General features: G+C 41.7%; 3 protein-coding genes across 3 annotated transcripts; 1 reads left to right on the top strand and 2 right to left on the bottom strand.

Annotated features, from left to right (window-relative positions):
- Window positions 1-11,277: 11,277 nt before the first annotated feature.
- On the bottom strand, window positions 11,278-11,664 carry LOC133732417 (uncharacterized). Its single transcript, XM_062159959.1, has one exon. The coding sequence runs from the start codon at window positions 11,662-11,664 to the stop codon at window positions 11,278-11,280; it is 387 nt and encodes a 128-aa protein (XP_062015943.1).
- A 2,043-nt stretch (window positions 11,665-13,707) lies between these two features.
- On the top strand, window positions 13,708-16,605 carry LOC133744056 (clathrin coat assembly protein AP180-like). Its single transcript, XM_062172185.1, has one exon. It carries the CDS (start codon window positions 13,789-13,791, stop codon window positions 16,495-16,497), a length of 2,709 nt encoding a protein of 902 aa, XP_062028169.1. The 5' UTR covers window positions 13,708-13,788; the 3' UTR covers window positions 16,498-16,605.
- A 2,430-nt stretch (window positions 16,606-19,035) lies between these two features.
- LOC133725963 (uncharacterized) lies at window positions 19,036-21,926 on the bottom strand. The gene is made up of 2 exons (XM_062153387.1): window positions 19,946-21,926; window positions 19,036-19,532 (listed from the first exon to the last, which is right to left on the bottom strand). Exon 1 carries the CDS (start codon window positions 21,667-21,669, stop codon window positions 19,972-19,974), a length of 1,698 nt encoding a protein of 565 aa, XP_062009371.1. The 5' UTR covers window positions 21,670-21,926; the 3' UTR covers window positions 19,036-19,532; window positions 19,946-19,971.
- Between the last annotated feature and the right edge of the window lie 1,738 nt (window positions 21,927-23,664).

Below are 23,664 nucleotides of genomic sequence, written 5' to 3'. Positions count from 1 at the left end.
AAAAAAAAAAAATTTAACAGAGCTAAGCACCCATGGGTTTTGACCCCAAGACCAATTAAGCCTAACAACTTAAGGTAAAGTGGCCAACTGAATTGAACAACAATTCAATAACTCTCAACATTCTTGACCTATATATTTATCTAAAGCCATTACAAAATTGAATTCAGAGGCCTTCGAAAACCGGAGGCCTTGTGCGGCTGCTCCATTTGAACACCCTCAGGGCCGCCCCTGCTTATTTGGTTGTTAACAACTAATCGAAGTGCAATTGAATTCTATGCAATTGCAAAGTTTTTTTTATGTCGAATGATAAAGCGACTTCAGTTCCCTGAATGCAATGAACTGCTAGGTTCAAATTTTATGGTTCATTTTGTTATTATTTTAATTTACCATAAGTTTTATCGTCATTTCTTATAAGGGCATAATTGTTTTTTCATGCAAAATTGATTTGCTGGGTGTATATAGATATTTGCTGGGTACATTTAGAAAGTCCCTTTTTTGTTTTTCCCTACTGTTCTTGGTCTACTTTTTTTTTTTTTTTTGAAAGAGGGCCAGTACGGCTGCCTTTACGCCTTGATCATTAATGAAACTGTAGAATACATGGGGGGGGGGGGGGACATGACACCTGAACCCCAATTTTACAATAAGCATAAGGAGAGCATCCCGAGATAATCACAGGAGTCTCAACACAAAGTATGTATTCTAACATGCACCAATTAGCGAAGAGTGCACTTTTGGCTACTCTATTCGCTTTACAAAGGTGGTGACATACAGGAAAATAAATGCTTACTCGAAGCCATAATATACCAATAAGAACAGCTTTCCCACTATGTTGCCACCGGAAAAAAAATCCCGTGACACTTAGTTTCATCTTGCCACTAGGAGGCTGCGACCATTTGACAAAGCAAGGAACTCGCAGCCGAACTAGGGCAAACCAGGCACACAAGGTGTGCAGTCCGGGACAGAGCCCACGTCGCCCTACCCTAAAACAGTAGGGACTTATTGCCGGCATAAAGCCATAACCAATTAAACTAACAAAATAATATAAATAAGAGATAAAAGGAACTGGGCCTAAAGCAGAAGCCCAGACCCACATAATTATTGAAATAAATAAAAACCAAGCCCACCATAGCAGGCCCAGAAGCCTAGGACCGGCCCAAAAGCTCCCACCACCAGCAAAGTTTCCACGCACGGCTGCGCACCACCAGTGTTGCCGGAACAGCACCTCAGCTTCCCACATAACGCATCGCTTCACCAAGACATTACCACCAACTGACAGCGCCGGCCAGATCGCCCAATATCCAGATTGCAATCCGAAACCAGATCGAAACAATGAACGATCCCTCTGACCTCCATCAATGATCCACAACCCCGACGCCGGGGAATAAGCAGCGACCGCTCGACGGGGAGCCCGAGATCGTCCCCACCCGACACCAGATCCCCTTCGTCGCTCCATCCTTGCTCTCGTCCTCCACCTCTGAGCAGATCGGAGGCGTACCATTGCCTACCGAACTCTCTCTGTAGGCCTTCCCAGGCGCTTGATCAGGCCCCAAAACAACTGCCCCGATCCGGTAAACTCACAGAACCAAGCAGCCCGTCCGATGACGACGTCCCGAGGACGTGCCGTCAGACGGGGCATTGAAATTAGACGGCCTTCGCTCTAGGGTTTTCTGCTCCGGTTTTCTTGGAGCTCTCTAATTTAGGGACGAAATTCTTTTAAGGAGGCTGGATTGTTCTTGGTCTACTTTCTTTCTCATAGAACATTTGAAAATTTTGTTTTTGGTTATGACCAAATCTAGTTTTTTGATTATCCAAAGTAACAGCCCAGATCACAACGCAAAACTCAATTCCCCTCTTTTCGTCCTTACTTCTTCTCATCCAATCCCAATCACGAGCTCTAGCTCATCCAGTCATCCTCTTTCTTCCTCCAAAACCCAGATGAGATTTCTGTGCTTAAGATGAGATTTCTATTTTGCATGGCATCCCAACATGCTTTTGGAACACGTGAAAATGTCTTTGAAGGATTTGAAATCGTTCAAATTGAAACGTTCATCACCATCCATCCTTCTGGGTTATGTAAAGAGGATATCAATACTATTAAGCAATCTCATTCCATACGTAAGATCGAGGATTTTATTAACACTTAGCTTCCTCCATTACAAAGAGAAAGAAAGCGGTCTCCTATTGTGGATCATGCAATTGATCAGTTCAGAACTCTATCGGCTCCCTCTTTTTTTGGACGGAGCTCTCATCCTCTTTCTTCCTCCAAAACCTAGATCACCATAAAAAAAAAATTAAAAAGAAAAAAAAGCCCAAAATCCCAATTCAACAAAATTCATGAATTGTTATAAAATAGCAGTGCAAAATGAAATGAAATCGAAGAAATTAAGAGACGATCTATAGAGAGAGAGAGAGAGGAACTGCTGGACGCGAGAATTGCAGGAGGTGGGTTTGGGTTCTGAGGGTTAGGTCTTTATCCAATCCTTCATTCCCTTCTCTGGGTTTGCAATTATGCTATGAAGCTTGATCTTTTTTTTTTCTTTCTTTCTTCCTTAGCTTGCTACCGATCAACCACAGCTGGAGAACTAAATTTTATTTATTTATTTATTTATTTATTTTTTGAAAAAACAGTGCTTTGGAGAAGAGAAACATAGGAAAAACAATAATGGAGCATAAATATGGAGAAGAGAAACATGGAAACAGTGCTTTGGGTTGTGTAATCACCATATTTATGTCCTTATTTTTAACCCGAACTTTTTATTACTTAACATACTATAGAATATAAACATAATAAATTGTAATATCAGGGTTTTTGAACCGCATTATGGACTATATAATTTTTTTTTTTTTTTTAGAAGAAGAAAATTCCACTAATAACTAAACAGATTACAAAGCATTGGAACGACCGGTTGTGGTAACAACACCACGACACACATTCCTAACCTGATCCATAGTTATAGGTCCGTCAATATGAATGACATCCATGAGCCAAAAGGGCCCAACCCCTAACCAAATTTTACGCTCATACCAGCGGGCTACAATGAATAGTAACCAATACCGAGTGTAACGATACAACCCCGCCACTAACATTAAGACGAACCACTTCACCATTTCCGACACCGTGTCCCAAAACAGCCAGACCACGTGTAAGGGCGATTCACCATCACGTTGACAACCAGAAAGCACCGACAATAGAACGGATAGTCCTCGGTAATAACGCCATAGAGATGGCACAACAGTACGAACATGACACCATAACAATGGCATCGACCCTACACTAAAACACCCAAACCCTCGCTCAAAAGAGGAGGGACTTATTAAGCTTAACCACGAACTAAAAAGTAAAACCCTAAAAAAATAAGATGAGCTGCCACAATCAACTTTCATTCTCCACAAAATTGACTCTAGCTTCCCAGAAACCGCCACCGTAAAGTTGGGATTGAGGGTGTGAAACTCGACCCCCATATTTTGCCATCCAAGCCAAGGACAATTCCACCATGGAGAGAATTCCCAAATCTCCTTCCCAGCGCCACTGAACCAGGCTTCTTCAGACATCAGCGTCAACCTCATATTGTACCAATCCAGACCCTGAGGTCATGGAACTTCTAGCAACCTTACCCAGTACCTCCAGCTCTAATGCATGTCCCCCTCCATTATAAACCCAGATTCCGGCAAAACTCTCCGACCCAACACTGCCCCAACCCAGACCCAATGCCATTATGCCTTGCAACCATGCCGAGGTAACCACTCCTTGCTGCCCCAACAATTCGGTTTAAGCCCGCCGCCAAGAGGTAGGCGACCTTGTGGTCGGATCTAAAAGTTGGAGACCATATCGACCACGCAGACCCTTACCAGCGCCAAACCACAACAGATCTGCGGCGGAGCACCAATCCGCCATTGCCATCATCTGCAAAAAAGAATCAGTCTCCTGTTGCCGCCCCCAAACTTGATTACCTCTTGCCGCCGATCGAAACCTCTCCCATCCGGCTGCACCCATCACACGTCAATGAGGCTGGAAGGCGTTGTCGACGGGAGGACTCAGCCAGAAAAGCAACACTACCTCCTCTGTTTTTTCCAAACCCTAGATCGCTCCTATTTTTTCGGATGACTACCCTATGGACTATATAATTAGATAAGAGAAATAAGGAAAAGGAAAAAAAAAACATGTATATTTGTCGTGTTATACATGTTTTGTATTTTCACTCCATCAGTTTTTGTGCAGTACTTGTGGCATAATCCTAGCCACTTAGTCAAGTAAACCGGGAACCTGCAAAGAATTTTTAAAAGGGAAAATTTCGCAAACAGTACACCAAGTAAATGCCACTAATAATTCTTATACATAAAGTTCCAAACCAAACATTTTGGTACACGAAATCTAAAACTCGACCCACTATCAGTACACGACGTCAATTTTTGACACCAAAATGTCCATTATGCCCTCAGTTCTTTTTTTTTTTTTTAATAAATTTTTTTTTTCTGTTATTTTTTTTTCCTTCGTTTTTTCTATTATTTTTTTTCCTTCGTTTTTTCTGTTATTTTTTTTTCTTCCTTCGTTTTTATCTCTTTCTTTCTTTTCACATGACTAAATATTGGCTGAGTTACAAATATAAGCTGTAGAACCATAAATCTCACCAATTGGAGGGCAAGGGCGGCGTTGGAAGCGAAGGAGTGAGCTCGGAAGAAGGAAGAAGAAAGAGATAAAAACGAAGGAAAAAAAAATAACAGAAAAAATGAAGGAAAAAAAAATAACAGAAAAAAAAATTATTAAAAAAAAAAAAGAATTGAGGGCATAATGGACATTTTGGTGTCAAAAATTGACGTCGTGTACTGATAGTGGGTCGAGTTTCAGATTTCGTGTACCGAAATGTTTGGTTTGGAACTTTATGTATAAGAATTATTAGTGGCCTTTATTTGGTGTACTGTTTGCAAAATTTTCCCTTTTTAAAACTTTTGGAAGAAACGATGGTCCCACTAGAGTTTTGCAACCACGATCTGCATCTGTGTAAAACATTAACTTGATAATTTTCTTTACCTAGCGACTCAAAAGTCACAGTTTTACTACCAAAGTTTTTACAGTAAATTTTTTTTACAGCCTAACACTTTTCCATTGACAGTCAAAAAGTTTTGGCTAAGATTCCACATATCTACGGATCTAACCAACACGTGATCCGTGTAATATTGTTAATTCAGATTATACAAGTCTTTCTAAATGTACCCAGTAAAGTTCTAAGTATACCTAGCAAATTTATTTATTTTTAAAGATATCTAATTAAAGAACATAGTTTCTCAAGTTACCCTATCTTGTACCCAGCAAAAAAATACAGCGATGAAAATTTCCCAGCGTAGGTACTGTAGGTCAAAGAGATGGAGGACAAAAAATCTAATTGTTGGCATTTGGTTTCAAGTTCTGGGGTTTTGGGTGTGTTCGATTTGGACTAGAATGGGTTTCTTAGACCAAAGAAGCTTTGGTTTCGAGAATGGAAGTTGGGCTCGTTACAGCTTCAGTTTCAGAGAGAGATTTTGAGGTGAAGGTAGGGAACAATCTTGGAGTAGAGAAAAAAGATAAAGTTGGTCTAGCATAAGGCAGAAAGCAATTGTCCGCCATTACATACTAAACAAACCCTCAGCAAAATCAACAAGAGAAGCTACAAATTCTTATCAAATCAAACTCTGCTATTCCAACTGCAGGAATCCCTCCCTTCTCTATAAATGAGCATATATCCCACAAATTCAGTCGAGTTGAATATAAAAGCTCTATCTTTCCCACGACTTCAATCGAGTTAAATTAGCATACCCAAGAGTCATGATGAAGGACAAGACTTGAATTAGTGAATCCATGCTTTTCACACAACAACAAAAAAAGTATTGGTTAATCGAAATCACCAAAGAAGATGGTACCAATGGATGCTGAGAAGTTTTCATTGCCGTGTTTCTTTTGGTGGGTACAAGGTAAGGTTAGTTTGGGAAATTATGTGGTTTAATTAGATATATATTTAAACAAATAAATTTGCTGGGTACATTGAGAAACACCCTATTGTTAATCTAATTTCCTTTCCTTTTTTTGAATAAAGAAGTAAACATACCCTCAATCAAAAAAAAAAAAAAAGTAAACATACCAATTTTCTTTTTTTCTAACAGCTTCAAAATAAAGAACATTCCCTATCTTGAATTTCGGGGTTCTCCAATAAACACTAAAAAGAATAAAAAATTTACTTTTGTAAATTTCTAATGACTCATACAACATTTTTAATTATTTCTGTTTTATTTATAGTTTTTCAAGAAAAATCAAATTATGATAAGATACTGAATTCAATATGTTTTTTTTTTTTAAGGGGTTGGGAACTCAGCCAAGCTGGGAGGCTCATCCCCACGCCTGACTTATTGTATTAAAAGAATGCATCGAGGGGGACATAGGGCCTTGATCTCGAGTGCAATTACAAAAATCCTCATAGAGGACATCCTGAATAATAACAGGAGCCTCCTCTAACCATACATCATTAAGATAGTTTGAACTAGCAAGGTGAGCTATTCTATTAGCTACACCATTTTTTTCACGAAAGACATGAGAAATCTTATAATCGAGTGTAAAGATGTCAAATATGACTTACAATCGTTGATAATGCACCCAACTTCAGATCGGTCTTCCAAATTTTGATTCAAAGCAGCAACTACCAGTGAGCAATCACTTTCAAGTATAAAGCCATCCCACTCTTGGTATATAGCCAAGAGAAGGCCCACCCCACAAGCTTCTGCTTCCATATGAAAAGCATAGAGAACATGGGGAAAATAACGTGCCATAGCTGCCATACATGTACCTCTGTCATCCCGTATCACAACACCAATGCCACCATCACCAAACTTGGGTCTATAGCTTCCATCAATGTTGACCTTAAGTCTTCCCGTAGGGGAGTTTTCCCATTTTGCTTGTGGTCTTCGAACCTTGGTCTTTCCTAGTGGATGGACTTGTTGATAATCACCAAGAAATTAATTTGCCCACTGTGCCGCATTATGAGCATTAAAGAAACTTCTTTTCCATACCAAGTTGTTCCGTTCTGTCCATATCACCCACAAGTAGACAAAGAATAAGCTACGTTGGTGCTCAGTGAAGATATCAATTGCATGCTTCACCTAATCTTCCACACATACAGCGCTTATATTCACGGCTCGCAAGCCCAGTTCTCCAAGAGCCCAGAAGCACATAATATTGCTGCAATCTCTAAAAAGATGTAAACCATGTTCCACTGCACCGTAACAAAAAACACACTCACAATCTGGAAGTGTCACCTTTCTGTCAAGTGCATGTTTTGTGGGGAGAATGCCCTTTAACAGCCTCCAAATGAATATACGGACCTTAGGAGGAATTCTAGCATGCCAAATCAGCTTCCAATACTTTCCATTTGACCCAACTGGACCATTAGAACATGATGCACTAACAGTAGTACCATCCAGCAACCTAGCGATGTGATAACCATTTTAAACATAATAGAGACCTCTTCTATCATGATGCCAACCCCATCTGTCCACCGACCCTCCTAAACTAAGCGGAATGCGAGCTATCATCTCCACCTCCAATGGCAAAAAGATCTCCTGCAACAACATCATCTGCCATTCATGTTCCTCCGGATCAATAAGATCCCCAACCCTAAGTGCCTCTAAGCCCTCCATTGGCCTTGATATAGGCCTAAAATTATAGGGTAAAGGCAACTATAGGTCATTCCATACCGCAATCTGACTACCATCTCCAACTTGTAATCGAAGTCCCTTCCTCAGCAATTCCCTGCCATACAGAATACTCTTCCATGCATAAGAGGATCCACCAACTGCCACGACATCCATAAATTCGCAATTTGAGAAATATTTTTCCTTATATAACCTTGCTAGCAGAGAGTTGGGGTTTTGAAGAATTCTCCACCCTTGTTTAGCTAGTAAAGCTTGATTGAAATGCACCATGTTGCGGAACCCAAGTCACCCTTCTGTCTTTGGTACACACAATTTCTCCCATGTAAGCCAGTGTATTTTCTTCTCATTACTTTTATCTCCCCACCAAAACTTAGCCATGAGGCTATGCATCTCCGAGCACAAATGCTTTGGGAATTCAATATGTTTACAAAGATAGAGTTTGGTCATACAAGAGTGTGTGTGTTTAATTAGGGTTCAATTATGAAGTTAAAGACAATATTTACCTTTAAAGCATAATTCGGATCATCATCATCATCTGATTATTATTATTATTATTACTAATTTTTTATTTTTTATTTTTTTGTCAAATTGAAATTGAAGGCATAATCTGGATCATGAGAAAAGGTGGATGAAAACAAAATTGGAAATTTTGTAAGTATACAAGGATAAACTTCCCAAAAATTTTATACTAGTTGATATAGCTCATACTCACGAGAGTGCAAAGAGCTGACAAATCGGAAAAAAAAGTTGCGAATAAGCGGTTATAAGTATATTAGTTTTATGTAGTACTTAGGGTTTAGGGTTGACCTAGTCGATCGAGACCCAAACAACGACAAAAATAGCTGAAATTTTGACCACATTCATATATTATTATTGTGATAACATCCAAATGTCGATTTTGATAAAGTATGTTTTCTCCACATTGTTCCTCATGGAAGGTACACTATTTGATACAGCAAATAAACAAGACCACATTAGTAGACATATAAGGATTTTGTGCGATCTAAAAAATTGACATTGGAAATCGATAAATTTGACACTACCCATATATTTATAGAGTATTAATAGGCATTTTGTAAAAATATTAACCCGATCCGCCGTCATTTTGACATTAAATAAAGCGGTCAACTCTTTATATGTTTCTACTTTCCTAAGGGGAGCTAAACCACGAAGAGATAAACTTCCCATAGTTTTTACACTAGTTGATACAGCTCATACCCCGGAACTTTTGCTTTCCACAACTGTCTCCATAACACTTGAAAAGGATCTCCACTGGATGTGGAGGTTAAGACATGTTGAAGGATATGATTCCGAGCTATCCAATACGCCGACTTGACTGAGTAAACTCCTTTTTTCTCCGGTCCCCATATGAGTCGATCATGATCAGGTTGTCGATTAGAGGTATGCAAAACACTCTTACAGCAATCTCGGGGGGGGGGGGGGGGGGGGAGAATAGGCTATTCACTGAGGCCAGAATCCATTCCCTAGTGTTCTCATTCATGAGGTCAGCGACAAACTCTATTGTGGTGGTAGGAGGCTTTTGCAGTACATAAGAGGATGTTACAGGGATCCACTTATCCGTCCAGACATTAACCTGCTGCCCATCTCCGATTTTCCATTGTACACCGGCTTTTAAGATCATTCTGCTAGATAATATACTTCTCCAAGAGAATGATGGAGAGTCTCCAACATCTGCCTCCCAAAATGAACAATGGGGGAAGTACCTTGCTTTATATAAACGAGCAATAAGAGATTGAGGGTTGGAGAGAAGTCTCCAACCTTGTTTAGCAAGCATAGCTAGATTGTATGCGTAAATATTCTTGAAGCTCATTCCGCCCTCTTGTTTGGTGAGACACATCTTTTCCCAACTACGCCAATGAATTTTATTTTTTTCATCTGTATCCCCCCAGAAAAAAGAGGCACATAACCTATGAATATCATCACACAAACTCTTTGGCAAGAGGTAACAATTCTTTGCATACATTGGCATTGTCTGAGCAACAACCTTGATAAGAATCTCTTTTCCTGCAGCACTCAGGATTTTTGACTTCCAACCAATTAACTTCTTACTTACCTTTTCTTTAATATACTCAAAAATGGTTGTTTTGGATTTGCCTACTCAAAGTGGGAGTCCTAAGTACCTATCATGTTCCTCGACCCGCTTCACATCAAGAATAGAGGCTAGGAAAAATTGTTGCTCCACCGGGACATTCTTGCTAAAGACCACACTACTCTTTTGATTGTTGAATTTTTGACTAGATGCTTTTTCATACACATTCAGAATTGCATGAAAGTTGTGGCATTCCTCTACATTAGCTGTACCAAATAGGAGACTGTTATCTGCAAAAAAAATAAGTGGTGGAGAGTGGGGTCCTGAGGGCACATAGTGAGGCCAGTGATTACACCATTCTGCACGACTCTGGTGATCAATGCTGAAAGTCCTTCAGCACACAATATAAACAAGTAAGGAGATAAAGGATCTCTTTGTCTGATGCCCCGCGTAGGTACTATTTTGGATGTTGGTTCGCCTTGAAGAAGAATAGCATAACTCACACTAGTCACACATTTCATTACTCAAGCAATCCATTGAGAACAAAAACCTAATTTAGTTAACATGCCTTGCAAGAAATTCCATTCCAGTCTGTCATAAGCTTTGCTAATATCTAGCTTGAGGGAGAAGAAACCTGCTTCTTGATGGCATAATTTATGCATGAAGTGTGCTGCTTCTGTTGCAACTAAAGTGTTGTCTGAAATTAATCTACCTGGCACATATGCACTTTGAAGAGGGGATATAATCTCAGGCAAGCACTGCTTTAAACGATTTGTCATTACCTTTGAACTGATTCTGCAGATAACATTGCATAAGGCTATTGGCCTGAAATGAGCCGCTTCAGTGGGATCTTTTATTTTAGGTACAAGACACAGGTAAGTGTAGTTAGATTGATCCCAAAACTCCCCCTTCTCCAAGGAATTTCGAACTGCCAAACAAACATCAAAACCAACAATGTGCCAATATTTTTGGTAGAAAAATGGGGACATACCATCAGGCCCGGGGCTTTTAGAGGGATGCATTTGAAAAAGTGCCATCTTGATTTCTTCATCAGTGTATGGTCTTGACAACAAGTCATTCATCTCGGTCGTGACTTTTGTAGGAGTGGCGCTAGCTTCAATGACATTTTGCATGGCCTCAGTGTCACTAGCTTCCGAGGTGAAAATATTTTGAAAATAGTCTAACAGTAGCTGCTTGATTATGGCCGGCTCATCCCTCCATTGCCCTAAAGCATCATTTTGCCCTTTGATCATATTCTTACTCTTTCTGTTACTAGCTCGACGATGAAAAAAGGCCAAGTTTCTATCACCCTCCTTTAACCAAATAGATCGTGATCTTTGCCGCCAATACTTCTCCTGTTGAGAGAGGAGTTGACAGTGCTTGACATGCAACTGTTGCTGCTCTTCATACTGCTCCGGTGAGTAGGGAGCCCTCATAATGTCGTTCAACGTTTCTTGAATGACATGCAGCTCAATTTTCTGCTTCTCAAACTCCTTAGTGTGCCATTGCATCAGCTGTTGGCCCGTAAGCTTGATTTTCCCATCCAATTGCTATAACGCATTTCCCGTCAAGGGGTGAGCCCATCCCTGCTTAATAATCTCATTGCATTCCGAGTTCTCATGCCATATTTCTTCGAAACGGAACAGTCTCCTACTACGATGCTTTCTCTGTTTTCCAGCCTGAATCTCTATGAGTAAAGGGCTGTGGTCAGACTCTGAAGGATCAAGGGTGATAACTCTATTGTGAGGAAACCAGTTTCGCCAAAGAGGAGTCTGAAACCCCTTATCCAATCTCTCTTTTGTGAACTTATTACTCCAAGTATATCTACTACCCACAAATACCATATCAATGAATCCACAATTTGCCATAGTTCTCCGAAACGCTGCCATGGGTGCATGAGCCCTAGGAGGTCCACCTGACTTGTCTGCCTGTGTCATGATTTCATTGAAATCACCTGCTATCAACCAAGGCAAGTTACATGGTTACGCTGCGAGGGCTGCTATTAAGGACCATGTTTGGGCTCACTCCCTTCTCGCTGCAAAGCCATAAATACCTGTAAATCTCCATTTTTTCAGTTCCTCCGGTTTGCCAATAACCACATCAATGTGATGTGCAGATTTAGTTCTGAGTTTCACATGAGTTTCCTCATTTCAGATGAGTGCTAATCCTTGAGACTCATCTCTATGGGGAAAACAGATGTTATCCTTAAAACCCAGACTTCGTGTGAGACGATCAATGAGGTCCTGCTTTGCTAGGGTTTCTGACAGAAAGATTAAGGCAGGTTTGCGTGCTTGAACCATGGTTATCAGGGCACGTTGGGTTTCATTGTTCACAATTCCTCTACAGTTCCAGACAATAATCTTGCCTTGCAACATAGAGAACGGTAGGAGGCTTCAGAGTCGAAGCTTGCCGACGACGCAAGGTAGGCGGCGCTTAGGGTTTTCTAAAAAAAAATTAATATCCGCTTTACTTTCGTTTGGGCTTGTCTATTAGCTATGTTTTTCCATAGCTTATAGGCTCGCTTTTAAGTGAGCGATAAGTTCAAATATAATAGGTCTATCTTATGTACCACTGTGGCTCCTCCACGAATCCTTGTTCTAGCTATTGTTAATTTGTTATGTGTCAGCGGGTGGGTATGTAATGGCATTCTTGGCATGCACTATTATCAATGAAATTACCATTATTTCAAAAAAAAAAAAAAAAAAAAAGAGTCATGAGACCAACATGTAATAATTAATGCATGTCTTCCCCTTTGGGAGTTTGGGTAAAATACAGTGAATGTGAATTTATTGGAAAGGACATACATTCCAAATTTGCTGAAGTGAATACCTCATTGCACATATGCAGTCTAGCTTGGACATTATTTATACATCTAATGAATTAATTAGTATTACAGAGAAACGAAAACCATATGTAAAACAGGATACGAAATTGTACTCATGCATAAGCAAGCATAATTTTGGAGTACGTTTTGCATGAATTATTTTACTTTAGATTTGACGTTCCCTTAGTCCTACTGACTTTGTTGGATAAAGCTTTTTAATTAATCTTTTAAATTTCGGTCGCGACCAATGTCAATTTATAAACCTACGTGCTAAGAAAGACCTTATAAGACTGCTGGAATGGATCTCAAATGTACTTTCTTTTTAATTAAATACGTACTTTGACGAAGTGGTGTTAGCTCAGTGGTTAGAGCGCCTACTACCGATCCGTCCTGGGTTCGAGTCACCATGGGAGTAAGAGTGAGATCCTTTTATCCTCTTAAAAAAAAAACGTACTTTATTAATATTAGTTTTGAGGTAATAACAGTCCCATAATGAAAGAGCTACGTACCCCTTCAAGCTCTTGCCCCAAAGTTTACATAATTGAAATTAGACTCAATACGTGTCAAAATCGCTTTGCTCTAATAGTATGTCAGTCACGTCCAAAATAAAATGTAATGTGACCTAGCATATCCAAACACATGATATTTTGATAGAGCATTAGAAAAAATTACTCTTTGGCTTCATATATTCAGCACAATAAATAGAAACAATCTAAAATATCATTTTCCAACGTTCCGACCATCGCGAGAAAGTTGTTTAGTGATTTTGGTTTTCTACTTAATTTTTCGTTTAAAAAAAGACTAATTAACTTAACAAACAGTCCATGAGCGGATCAGATGCCTTACCGGCTAGCAGAGTATCTTTATAATCATACTTCAATGACTGCATTATTCCCATGCACACTGTCGAAACAGATCTCATTCACACAATCTTATAACAAATCTAAGACTAGCAGAGTGGCAGCAACCAGTACTGCAAATGGTCTGTAATTAAGCTAATGACTTGGTCAACCAACAAGTGCGAGTCTCTGTTTTCACGTCCACAAAAACACGAGTCTCAAGGCCAAGCTCTTTCTTCGATCATCTACACCACCCAAAATAATTGGGAATCCCTCTCACCACCTCCAATCTTCTCCAAAACCAAAGAAAGAAAAAGAAGAATACTCGTTAGTTTCATGCACAAACTATCCCTCCTTATTGAAATTCATGCAAATTTACGTACTGATATTCATAAGCAATGCCAAGCAAGTTAAAGAAGGCAATCGGGGCAGTGAAAGACCAGACGAGCATAAGCCTAGCCAAGGTCTCCAATACCTCCAACCTCGCCAGCCTCGAAGTTACCATCCTCAAGGCCACCTCCCACGACGTCGTTCCGATCGACGACAAGTACGTCCGTGAGATCCTCTCCCTCATCTCCGCCTCCAAATCCAACGCCGCCACCTGCGCCCAAGCCATCGCCAAACGCATCGGCAAGACCCGCAACTGGATCGTCGCCATCAAGTCCCTCATGCTCGTCCTCCGAATCTTCCAGGACGGCGACCCCTATTTCCCCATTGAAGTCCTCCACGGGATGAAACGTGGCGCCAAGATCCTTAACCTCTCCAATTTTCGTGATGACTCGACCTCATGTCCCTGGGACTACACCGCCTTCGTCCGCAACTTCGCTCTCTACCTTGAAGAAAGGCTCGACTGCTTCCTCACCGGAAAGCTCCAGCGGCGTTTCACCTATCAGCGAGATCAGGATTGCATTATCATCAACAACACCCGTAACCGCCGACGAGGCATTAATAATGAACCTGTGGTTCGGGACATGAAGCCGGCGATGCTGCTGGACCGGATTCAATTCTGGCAGAAACTGCTGGATCGAGCCATTGCCTTAATCCCCTCCGGTGCCGCCAAAACGAACCGTTTAATCCTCATTTCCCTCTACGCAATCGTCCAGGAGACCTACGATCTATACAGAGACATTTCGGACGGGCTGGCTTTGCTTTTAGATAGCTTTTTTCATCTCCAATACCATTCATGTCTAAGTGCTTTTCATGCATGCGTAAAAGCCTCGAAGCAATTCGAAGAGCTTTCTACTTTTTATGGAACTTGCAAGGCGTTAGGTGTTGGGAGGACCTCTGAGTATCCAAGCGTGCAGAAAATTTCTGAGGAGCTGATCGAGACATTGCAGGAGTTTGTGAAAGACCAAGCTTCATTTCCAGGTCGATCGCCGCCGCAGTATATGAATCAGAATGTTAAAGATAAAGGGACGGCATCCAGCCCGGACCAATTTGAGTTTGCTAATTCAGAGCCGTTCGAGGGTGCATCGGAGAGAGGCTCAGCTTTTGGTTCGGCTTGTACGTCGTTATCGGATTTGATGAGTGTTGGCGGTATAGAAAATGGGGCTAGCCCATCGTGGTCGGCCGAGCAAGATTTTCTTACCTCCGATGAGCAATTGTCCGAGAAGACCCTGTCTCCGTTTCAGTCACCGTTACCGGAATTCATGGTTGGTAGTAATGATAAAGCATCGAGCCAATCTTTGCCGCAGATTGATCTTTTTGAGGTCTTTCCACCGCAACAAACAGATCAGGTTCAACAAGCTAATCAAGAAGGTGAAAAACCTGCATGGGAACTTGTTCTTTTTGAGTCTGCAAATCAAAGTGGTGCAATGGAAACATCATCGATTGCTTCGCCTCCTCCCAACCTGTTTGCTTCTCCTTCTCCTAACCTGTCTCCTAATCTGTTGGAGTCATCGTCCAGCCCGGACTTGGACTATTTCTTTCAGAATTCTTTGACAAGCAATGCATTACACCAAAACAATCCATTTCTTCAAGACATTGTACAAGTTGAGGGCTTTGCAATTCCCACTTCCAATGAGACAAGTAGTAACGCTGGCCTAGAAAATTTGGACGATTTGTTTTCGTTCCCTTCCACATCTCAGCCATCGGCGCCACCAACATTTGGTGTGCGGAGTTCCAATGGGAGCACAGTGGCTCCAACATTTGTGGCTGACAGTTCAGAACAAAGCACAATGTTACCAACATTTTCTTCCCATAATTCAAATGGTAGCACAATGGCACCAACATTCTTGGCCAATAATCCAAAACAAAGCACAATGTCTCCTACATTTTCTGCACAGAACTCAAATGGGAGAAATGTAGCTCCAACGTACTTGGCCCAGAGTACAAAACAAAGCACGATGTCACCAAGGTTTTCTGCACAGAACTCAAATGAGAGGGCGGTGGCTCCAACCTTTTGTACGGCGGATACAATAGATAGCACAGTGGTACCAACAAATCCAAAAGAGACTGAAATTGCACCAACATTTTCAGCTCAGCGTGGGGAAGGAAGCTCAATGTCACCACCTCTTTGTGCGCAGAATACAAATAATAGCATAACAGCACCAACATTTCAAGCAGAATTTCCAAGGGATAGGACTTTGGCACTTCCATCTTGTGCAGAAAATTTGAAAGACACTGAAATCGCACCATCATTTTCGGCTCAAAGTCCTGAAGGAAGCTCATTTTCACCATCCTTTTGTGCGCAGAATACAAATAACAGCATAACAGCACCAACATTTCATGCAGAATTTCCAAAGGATAAGACTTTGGCCCTTTCAATTTGTGCAGAAAATTCAAGAGAGAGCAGAATGTCGCAAACGTTTGGGGAGCTGACTCCTAATAATGGGAGTGTAGTAGCACCAACCTTCAGTTCAGAGGAACCTAATGAGTTCATGGCCGTGCCAACTTTCTCGGCAAGAAGCAGTACTAATGGCAACGAGACACCAAGGTTTGGTTCGCCATTTGCTATCCAAAGTGATGACCCGTTCGGACCCTTCTCTGGCATGACAAGTACAAGTGAAACTATGTGTAATGGAACAGTGAATCAAGAAACTGTGTTGCATCAACAAAGACAGTGGTTGGAGCAACAAAACAAGATTATTGCTAAACATTTGACTTGATGTGTAATGGTAACTTTGTCTTGGCCATATTGCAATGGCAATTACTTTCTTTAGAAAGGTTTTTTTTTTTTTTTCTTTTCTCCTTGTTATATTAGAGAAAGAATCGAACTCCCGATTTATTTTAATTTTAATTCAATTCACAATCCTCCCTCACCACTTAGATTGACCCCAAGGGCTTCGAAGCATATTAAACCCATTGCACAAATGGAGATTTGAATCTCCAACATAGAGGTTTGAAGATTTATACTCAACCACTTGCGCTAAGCATTTTTTTTGGGCTAGAGCTAAGCAACAAACTTGGAAATCCTGGTTTTTACTTACCGAACGGATCATCTGGCAATATCTGCTACTTGAAAGCATAAACATCTCCTAGAAGCCGAACAATTTTGGCCCATAATGTTCAACATTTAACTGGTCTAATTTTACAGAAGAAGAAAGTGGCTGTGGGTTTTACTAGGAAGCCCACTAAAATGAGATATATTTGAGTATCAACAAAGAAAAGCACATGGGTCCTCTTTTTTAGAAGACCCACAAGTGGATGGAGGTGTCCTGCTAAATGAGGGCTTGGAATGTGCTTAACAAGACTAGAGGAGATTAGATTGACCACACAAGTCCTCGCTACGGGGCACAGCAATATTGAGGCCTAATACAAGTCCTTGTACTGTAAGATCATTTCGTTCACTTTTCCAGATTGTATTGAAAGAAATTAGTTTGTGAATTTTCAGACCAAAACTCTTGTATCGAAACCTGACTCAGCTACCACTAAGGCCCATTGGATCTAACCAAACAAGAATGCGACTATAGAATACGACTCTAATAATATTTGGTGGGATGTATGGTAGAATCGTAACTATAGAATACGATCCTAATCGAAATGCATACATTTGTCTCATACACTGGGGATGGTGAGAAAAGATATATTTTACATCCCAGAGGGGCTATAATTGGAGATATCATTGTTTCTGGTACAGAAGTTCCTATAAAAATGGGAAATGCCCTACCTTTAAGTGCGGTTTGACAAAAAGCCCCAGTTAACTCAACCGTCGTTATAACCGTGGACTGTTGGCTGGAAAGTGGCAGAAATCAGCACTGGTTGTTGGTTCATGAGAATTGAGAAAGAAAGAGAATGGAGTGAAGAGGCTTTACAGCTAAGTTGATGCAGCTGCTTTAAAGAGTGAGATAGAGATATCACGGGAAAGATATATGTGACCCAGGAAAAGGCGTTAGCTTTTCTTTAGTAGGCATAGCATAGCACAGCATCTGATGCAATGCAATATATATGATATGATAAGAGAGGGGGTGGTGTCTGGTGCGGGGGAAGGCAAAGGCAAGCAACAGCATGTGACAAACTTGTGAAGGACAAATTGGACCACACATGAGTGACATGACACATCCATCATATCATAGTTTCATTATTCACAGTTTCACATTCATAGGTCATATCTAATAAGTTAATTCTTAAAGGAGTTGGCTCCCTTTTTTCTCGATGTTAGGTCGGTTAAAAACAGTCATTTATGATCCGGCTCGTATAAAATTAGGAGGTGTGAAGTTTCATAGTATAATTTGCATTTTGTTTATATTTGACTTTTTACAAAATCTTTTGATCCTATGACGAGAGACCAACCTTACACTAGCATATGGCATACTCTGGTTTATTTATCTTTTGAATCAGTGAAAATATAAGACGATTTTGATTTGTTTCGTTATCTAATTGAAACGTGAAAAGAAAAAACTAAAATATGTCATACATTGGTGTATAGTAGAATCACAACCATATATCTTACCTCGCTCGGGTATTGTTGACGCAAATCTTTCTTTGCCATGTGAGGTCGCTGTTGGTTTCTACTAGGGACACCCTTGGCTCTCACCTCCAATAATCAGTCTCCTATCTTCCCTACATCTACGCCTTTGCCTTCCTCCACTACCAATTTTTCAATCTTTTCCCCTTTACCAGGTGCTCCCCCTACCAAATATTCAAAGCCAGCTTTTCTACTCGTGACATATCACAACCATATCCCTCTCACTCATCCCTGTTTGTGATGTGAAGCTCAAGCTAACCGGCTCAAATGGAGACTGGATTTCTTACATCGAGTGGGGATGAGTAGTGGGTTCTATGCTCAATTAGGTTTTTCAGACTCATCATGCTTGCTAATTCCTGGCACAAGCATGAGAGGAGGGTCCCCAGTTCCTCCACCTTACCAATCACCAAATCTGCTGAAAGAGAGAGCCAACTCACCAAGTCACTAGCTAGCTAGTGTGTTTCAGAAACTAAAAGCTTTTTCATCATTCACTTCCATCGATTCCCATTCCCATTGCCTCCACAGAAACACAGACAAGAATGGAAAAAGCAAAATCTAAGCCCTAAAAGCTTTGGGGGCTTGGGGTGCATAATAATAACATAATACTATTGTATTGTACCTAAGCTAAACAAACCCCAACATCTACATCAAAATCAAGCAATCAACATCCACCATCATCATCATCATCATCATGACAAGAATTGAAGGGCTCAGATACATAAGATTCACAAGAATATCATTGGTCAAAAAAGCACACGAAAAACAGTTGCACTCTTTCTATTCTAACTAAAAGAAACCCAAGTCGTATCCATTACGAACATTGTCTTCTCAAGGAGGATGTACATTACCAAACAAAAACATGTGCTAATGACACCCGAAAAGAAAAGAAAAAAAAAATGACAATGTGCTTCACCATCATCATACTGAACCTCTCTCTCTGTCTCTTGCAGCTTTCACGAGTGAATCAATTAGAAAGATTAAAAGATTAATTAAAAGGAACAGCAAACCAAGGATACTCCCTAAAAACCGCATCCATGCTTCTTTTTTTTCTTTTCTTTACCAATATATAATATTAACTTTATACTAGGATTTATATATAACATAGATAAATATCAAGATTAGGTAAAAAAAAAAAAAAGTTGGGTATACGATGTATGTGTTTGTCGCCTAAGCTTGTAGCCTCCAGCTTCTCATTCTTGGACGGTTAGAAAAATCCAATCGAACTCCTCCTTTTCCCTGTGGTAAAAACCAATAATCTCGTGAGTAAACAAACAGTTAAAATACCTCGTGAGTCAACAGCTAAATTGTGAAGGTAAAAATGTTGGACCTTCTAGATGGGTTGGCCCAAATTAGGCGGCAATCAAGGTACAGAGTTTTCAATACGACTTAAATATTCCATAGACTCGTACTCCAGGAATAATAGGATTTCTGTGACTGCGGGGCCCCACCCGGCCAAACTCTATTAGTTTATCTAAAGGGGTACAATTGTCTTTTGACTCTATAGAGGCATGCCAGGTGGGATACTTTAAACAGAACAGACAGGCAGGCCATGCACAATTGGCATACTCTAATAGGGCTAAGCAGAGTCAAAACAATAAAGAGTCCATAAGTCAAACACACTTTACAAGGACTGAAATCTCGAAACTGACCTTTCTTTGGCGGGTACCACGTTCCGTTATTCCCTCCAAGTCAGGGAGAAAATGGTCTTTAGCCTATTGCCGGAGAGTCTCTGCAACGCCTTCTTGGCTCCGGCGACCTCCATCTCCGCTAGCTTCTGTAAATGTGGCTGAGCTCCGGCCGCAGCGAGCCTCTTCCTGCATCCCTGGCTTCCTCCGGCGAGTATCCCCGAGATTACCATCACCGGAAACTTGTAGCTCACTGCTTCGTTTCTGGGATCCAACATCTGAATCAGCCTCATCACGCTCTTCTCGTCCCTAACCAACTCTTTCCGGTTCGACCGGACCGTCAACAGCGAAACAAGAGCTTGCGACGCCGATTCTTGTAGCCCCACCGGTTTTGGCGACTCCATGAGCTTGACCAATGACCCCATACAGCTACTAATGGCTCGCTTATTCCCATCGCTGATACTAATTGATAGATTCGAAAGCAAAGAAACTGAGATTTGCTGGAGGATTGAGCTACCCTGCTTTATGAACTCGGCCAATTGAATTAGGAACAAGGTTGAAGATGACAGGACTCGAGCGCAGGGCTCTGATGCCGAAAGCGAAGTGATGGCTCGGAGGACGTGTTCCAATGTCTCCGAGCTCAGTAGGTCCTGGATCAAATGCATCAATCTCTGCAGGCCGCGTTCTTGGATGATCAAAGCTCGGAAATACTCATCGGTTGAGGCTAAAATCGCTATGCAATTGGCGGATTTCTCTTGGGCGGTGATGGTGCCGGAGAGGAGCAATTGGAGTAGCACTGGCACAGCCCCTTCTTCTCCTAAAGCCGTCTTGATCTCCTCCACGTTAGCCACGTTTCTGATGGCGCCGACCGAGTGGGTCTGCGTCGCCGGAGTCCCGGATCGAATGGATTCGATCAATACAGCAACGCCGCCGTAGGCTGAAACGGCCCAGGCGTTTTCCGGGTCGACGGTGAGTGCCTCGACGGCGATTGCCGCCTTCTCTTTCAATGTGTTAGTCCCGGATTCGAGCAGTCTCAGCAACGGGCCTAAACCCCCTTCTTCGAACACCGCCTTGCGCGACTCGTCGTTTGCGGCGGCGAGGAGCGAAACGGCGGAGGTGGCCTGTTCTCGGACCCAGGGCTGGTTGTGGAAATCGAGAAGGTGAATCAAATAGGCGACGTTTCCTTCTTTGGCGACGAGGGTCGCGGCCTTGTCGTCGTCTTCGAGAAGCTGAAGCAGAGACTCCAGAGCCTTCTTCTTGAACTCGACGCCGCCGATTTGCAGACGCGTGAAGAGGTCCCGGATAAAGAAGCTGAGATTCTCCTTATCCGACCCGGGACCCGGGTGGGACAAAACGATGGCGTTTGACTGGTGGAGCACGCCAGATCTGAGCAGCAGGTCGAGGTCGCGGAGCTGGTTGGTGAGGGACGCGGCGGCCATGTCGAGGTCGCTCTGCATGTGGAGCTTCCCGCCGGTGAACGACGTGTCGTTGCATTGGTCGGCGAGGGCCTTGAGGCGCTGGAGAGTGGAGAGGAGGTTGGGGAGGAGAGTGTAGAGGAGGGGGTTCTCGGCCCAGTGGGGGGAGTCGGAGATGTCGGCGACGGAGGTCTGGAGGGAGGCGAGCTTGGAGCGGAGGGGCTGCCAGCGGCCGGCGAAGGATCGGACGGTGAGGGAGGTGCGGAGGATGAGGGAGAGGGTCTCGTTGATGAGGTCGAGGAGGGTTTGGAGGGGGGAGGTGGCGCTCTGCATTGGGGTGGTTGGTCGGGTCCGGGCTAAGGCCGGGTCGGGTTTGGGTGGGAGTCCGGGAGCGGTGGACGCATGAAAGTGAAGGAGAGTCAAGGTTGGGTTGTTTGGTTGGAAGGTAAGAATATGAAGGGAGGGGGTCTGACACGAGGGTGGAGAAAAGTGAAGCGAAGGTATCGAGGTGTGGGGAAGAGCAACAATGGCAAGGAATGAGAGGAGAGAGAGAAGAGACGAGAGAGTGTGTGGAAAGGAGTGTGATGGTTACAGTGGCTCCTTTATTAGAGGGAAAAAAAAACAGTCGTCTGTGACAGGTTTTCTTCTCACTTTTAACGAACTTGGGCCTGGGCCACATGGCCTACCTCTTTCCGCTTCTAGTCTATGGCTCGATGTGGATCGATTTTGGGCCTGACTTAATGTGGAGTGATTCATTTTAACACCACCACTTGTGTCGTCTTGTGGGTTGAGCAATTTAATTCTAAAGTTTGCTTTGATGCTTAACTCGCCATAAACTTAGTTTGTCGGAATTTATGGGCCGTAGTAGACGGTGTTTGGCGTTCCGAAAATGGGGCACTTGTGCGGCGGTGCAACAATTGGTGCCTATCTTTGTGGTTGCACATGTAGCTGTATTGATGTTTGGGCTTTTTTATAAGAGTTTTCCCGGGCTATAGAGTTTTGATCATTGGACCAAGTTGGGATCTCAGGTGCTACCAACTGGAAATGAGCTGTTTGCCTATTTCTTTGTTCTTCTCAAGTGCTATTTAGCCTATTTCTGTATTTTAAGATATCATTTTAGGACTCCTTGGTTTTAGTAGCTAACTAGCTATATATGAATGACACAAGATCAATTAATATATTTGAAACTTAGCACTTGCTGGTTTTGCTATATATTTTTTCAAGGTATTGATTTTTTTTTTTTTTTTGAGAAGTTTCAAGGTATTGATTAGATTTCCAGTTACGTGTTTCAAATGGCTCATGAAAACTTGAAAACATCATGTTTTTGGGAAAACTTTACATTTCTGAATGTTTTGATAACATCATGTTTTTGGGAAAACTTTACATTTCTGAATGTTTTGATATTTTATAAACGGGTACAGAGTACAACATCAAAACATTAAGGGCCATTAACACTTAAAAAATGTGGATATTTTGTGAAATGTCCGAGGACTGAATCCAAAAGTCTCAATGCAAAAAAGCATCTTAATTATCAATTCATATGGTCACTTTTCAAGGAAACTAATGAATTTTCAATCGGTGAGATATCTTCTATATATCTTATATGAGTTTTAAAAAACCTTATGTTCTAATGAAATAGTGTTTTTCGACTCATATTAAAATTTATTGGGTCAAACTAAATTTACCCAGCAAATATCTTACTACACCCAGCTCTAGTCATATATCTTATTATTTCCAGTTATATCCCCATTGTAATAAAGAAAGGGAAAAAAAAAAAACACTTCACCTATCACCAGTTCAACATCAACGCAAAGTCGCAAACCCTCACCACCACCATAATTGAAACTGTATGTATCAGAGAAAAACATTGATTCAAGAAGATGTTGGAGGCTCTAGCCAGTTGGCTAATCCATTAGAAGATAAAAGTAGTTGTGATTCTTGAGGGGATTGATGAACTCGCAGATCAATATGCCCACACATGGCACTCATTTGTTAACATACACCCATCACGCATGTATTCAAAATCCTCAGGTCTCAACCAGATTAACTGGTTCTCATGGATCTAATACATGCTTACATGCATCTAATTCATTCTTTAGGAAGAGCCAACTACGTACAATCAATTCCTCAGCAGATTACTTGTCTGTTCTTAAAACATCAGTCCTACCAACTATAGCAAACCTCGCAAATCAAATTAAGGAGTAGAGATAGAGGGAAGGGGGGACGGAGGGAGCGGGAGGGGGGAAAGAGAGAAAGAGCAGTCTGATGAGGGGAGGAGGAGCCATCGTCCGGCTAGCATCAACAAGTTAATTAGCGGTGCTTTAATTT

This window comes from Rosa rugosa, chromosome 1, assembly GCF_958449725.1.
Source record: "Rosa rugosa chromosome 1, drRosRugo1.1, whole genome shotgun sequence".
In the NCBI taxonomy this organism is placed as follows: domain Eukaryota; kingdom Viridiplantae; phylum Streptophyta; class Magnoliopsida; order Rosales; family Rosaceae; genus Rosa; species Rosa rugosa.
Note: the sequence above shows the minus strand (reverse complement) of the source record. Positions and strands in the feature narration are given on the sequence as shown.

Excerpts from the sequence above, each read along its gene's own strand:
- LOC133732417 (XM_062159959.1), bottom strand. The coding sequence starts at position 11,664 with ATGACACAGGCAGACAAGTCAGGTGGACCTCCTAGGGCTCATGCACCC.
- LOC133725963 (XM_062153387.1), bottom strand. The coding sequence starts at position 21,669 with ATGCAGAGCGCCACCTCCCCCCTCCAAACCCTCCTCGACCTCATCAAC.
- LOC133744056 (XM_062172185.1), top strand. The coding sequence starts at position 13,789 with ATGCCAAGCAAGTTAAAGAAGGCAATCGGGGCAGTGAAAGACCAGACG.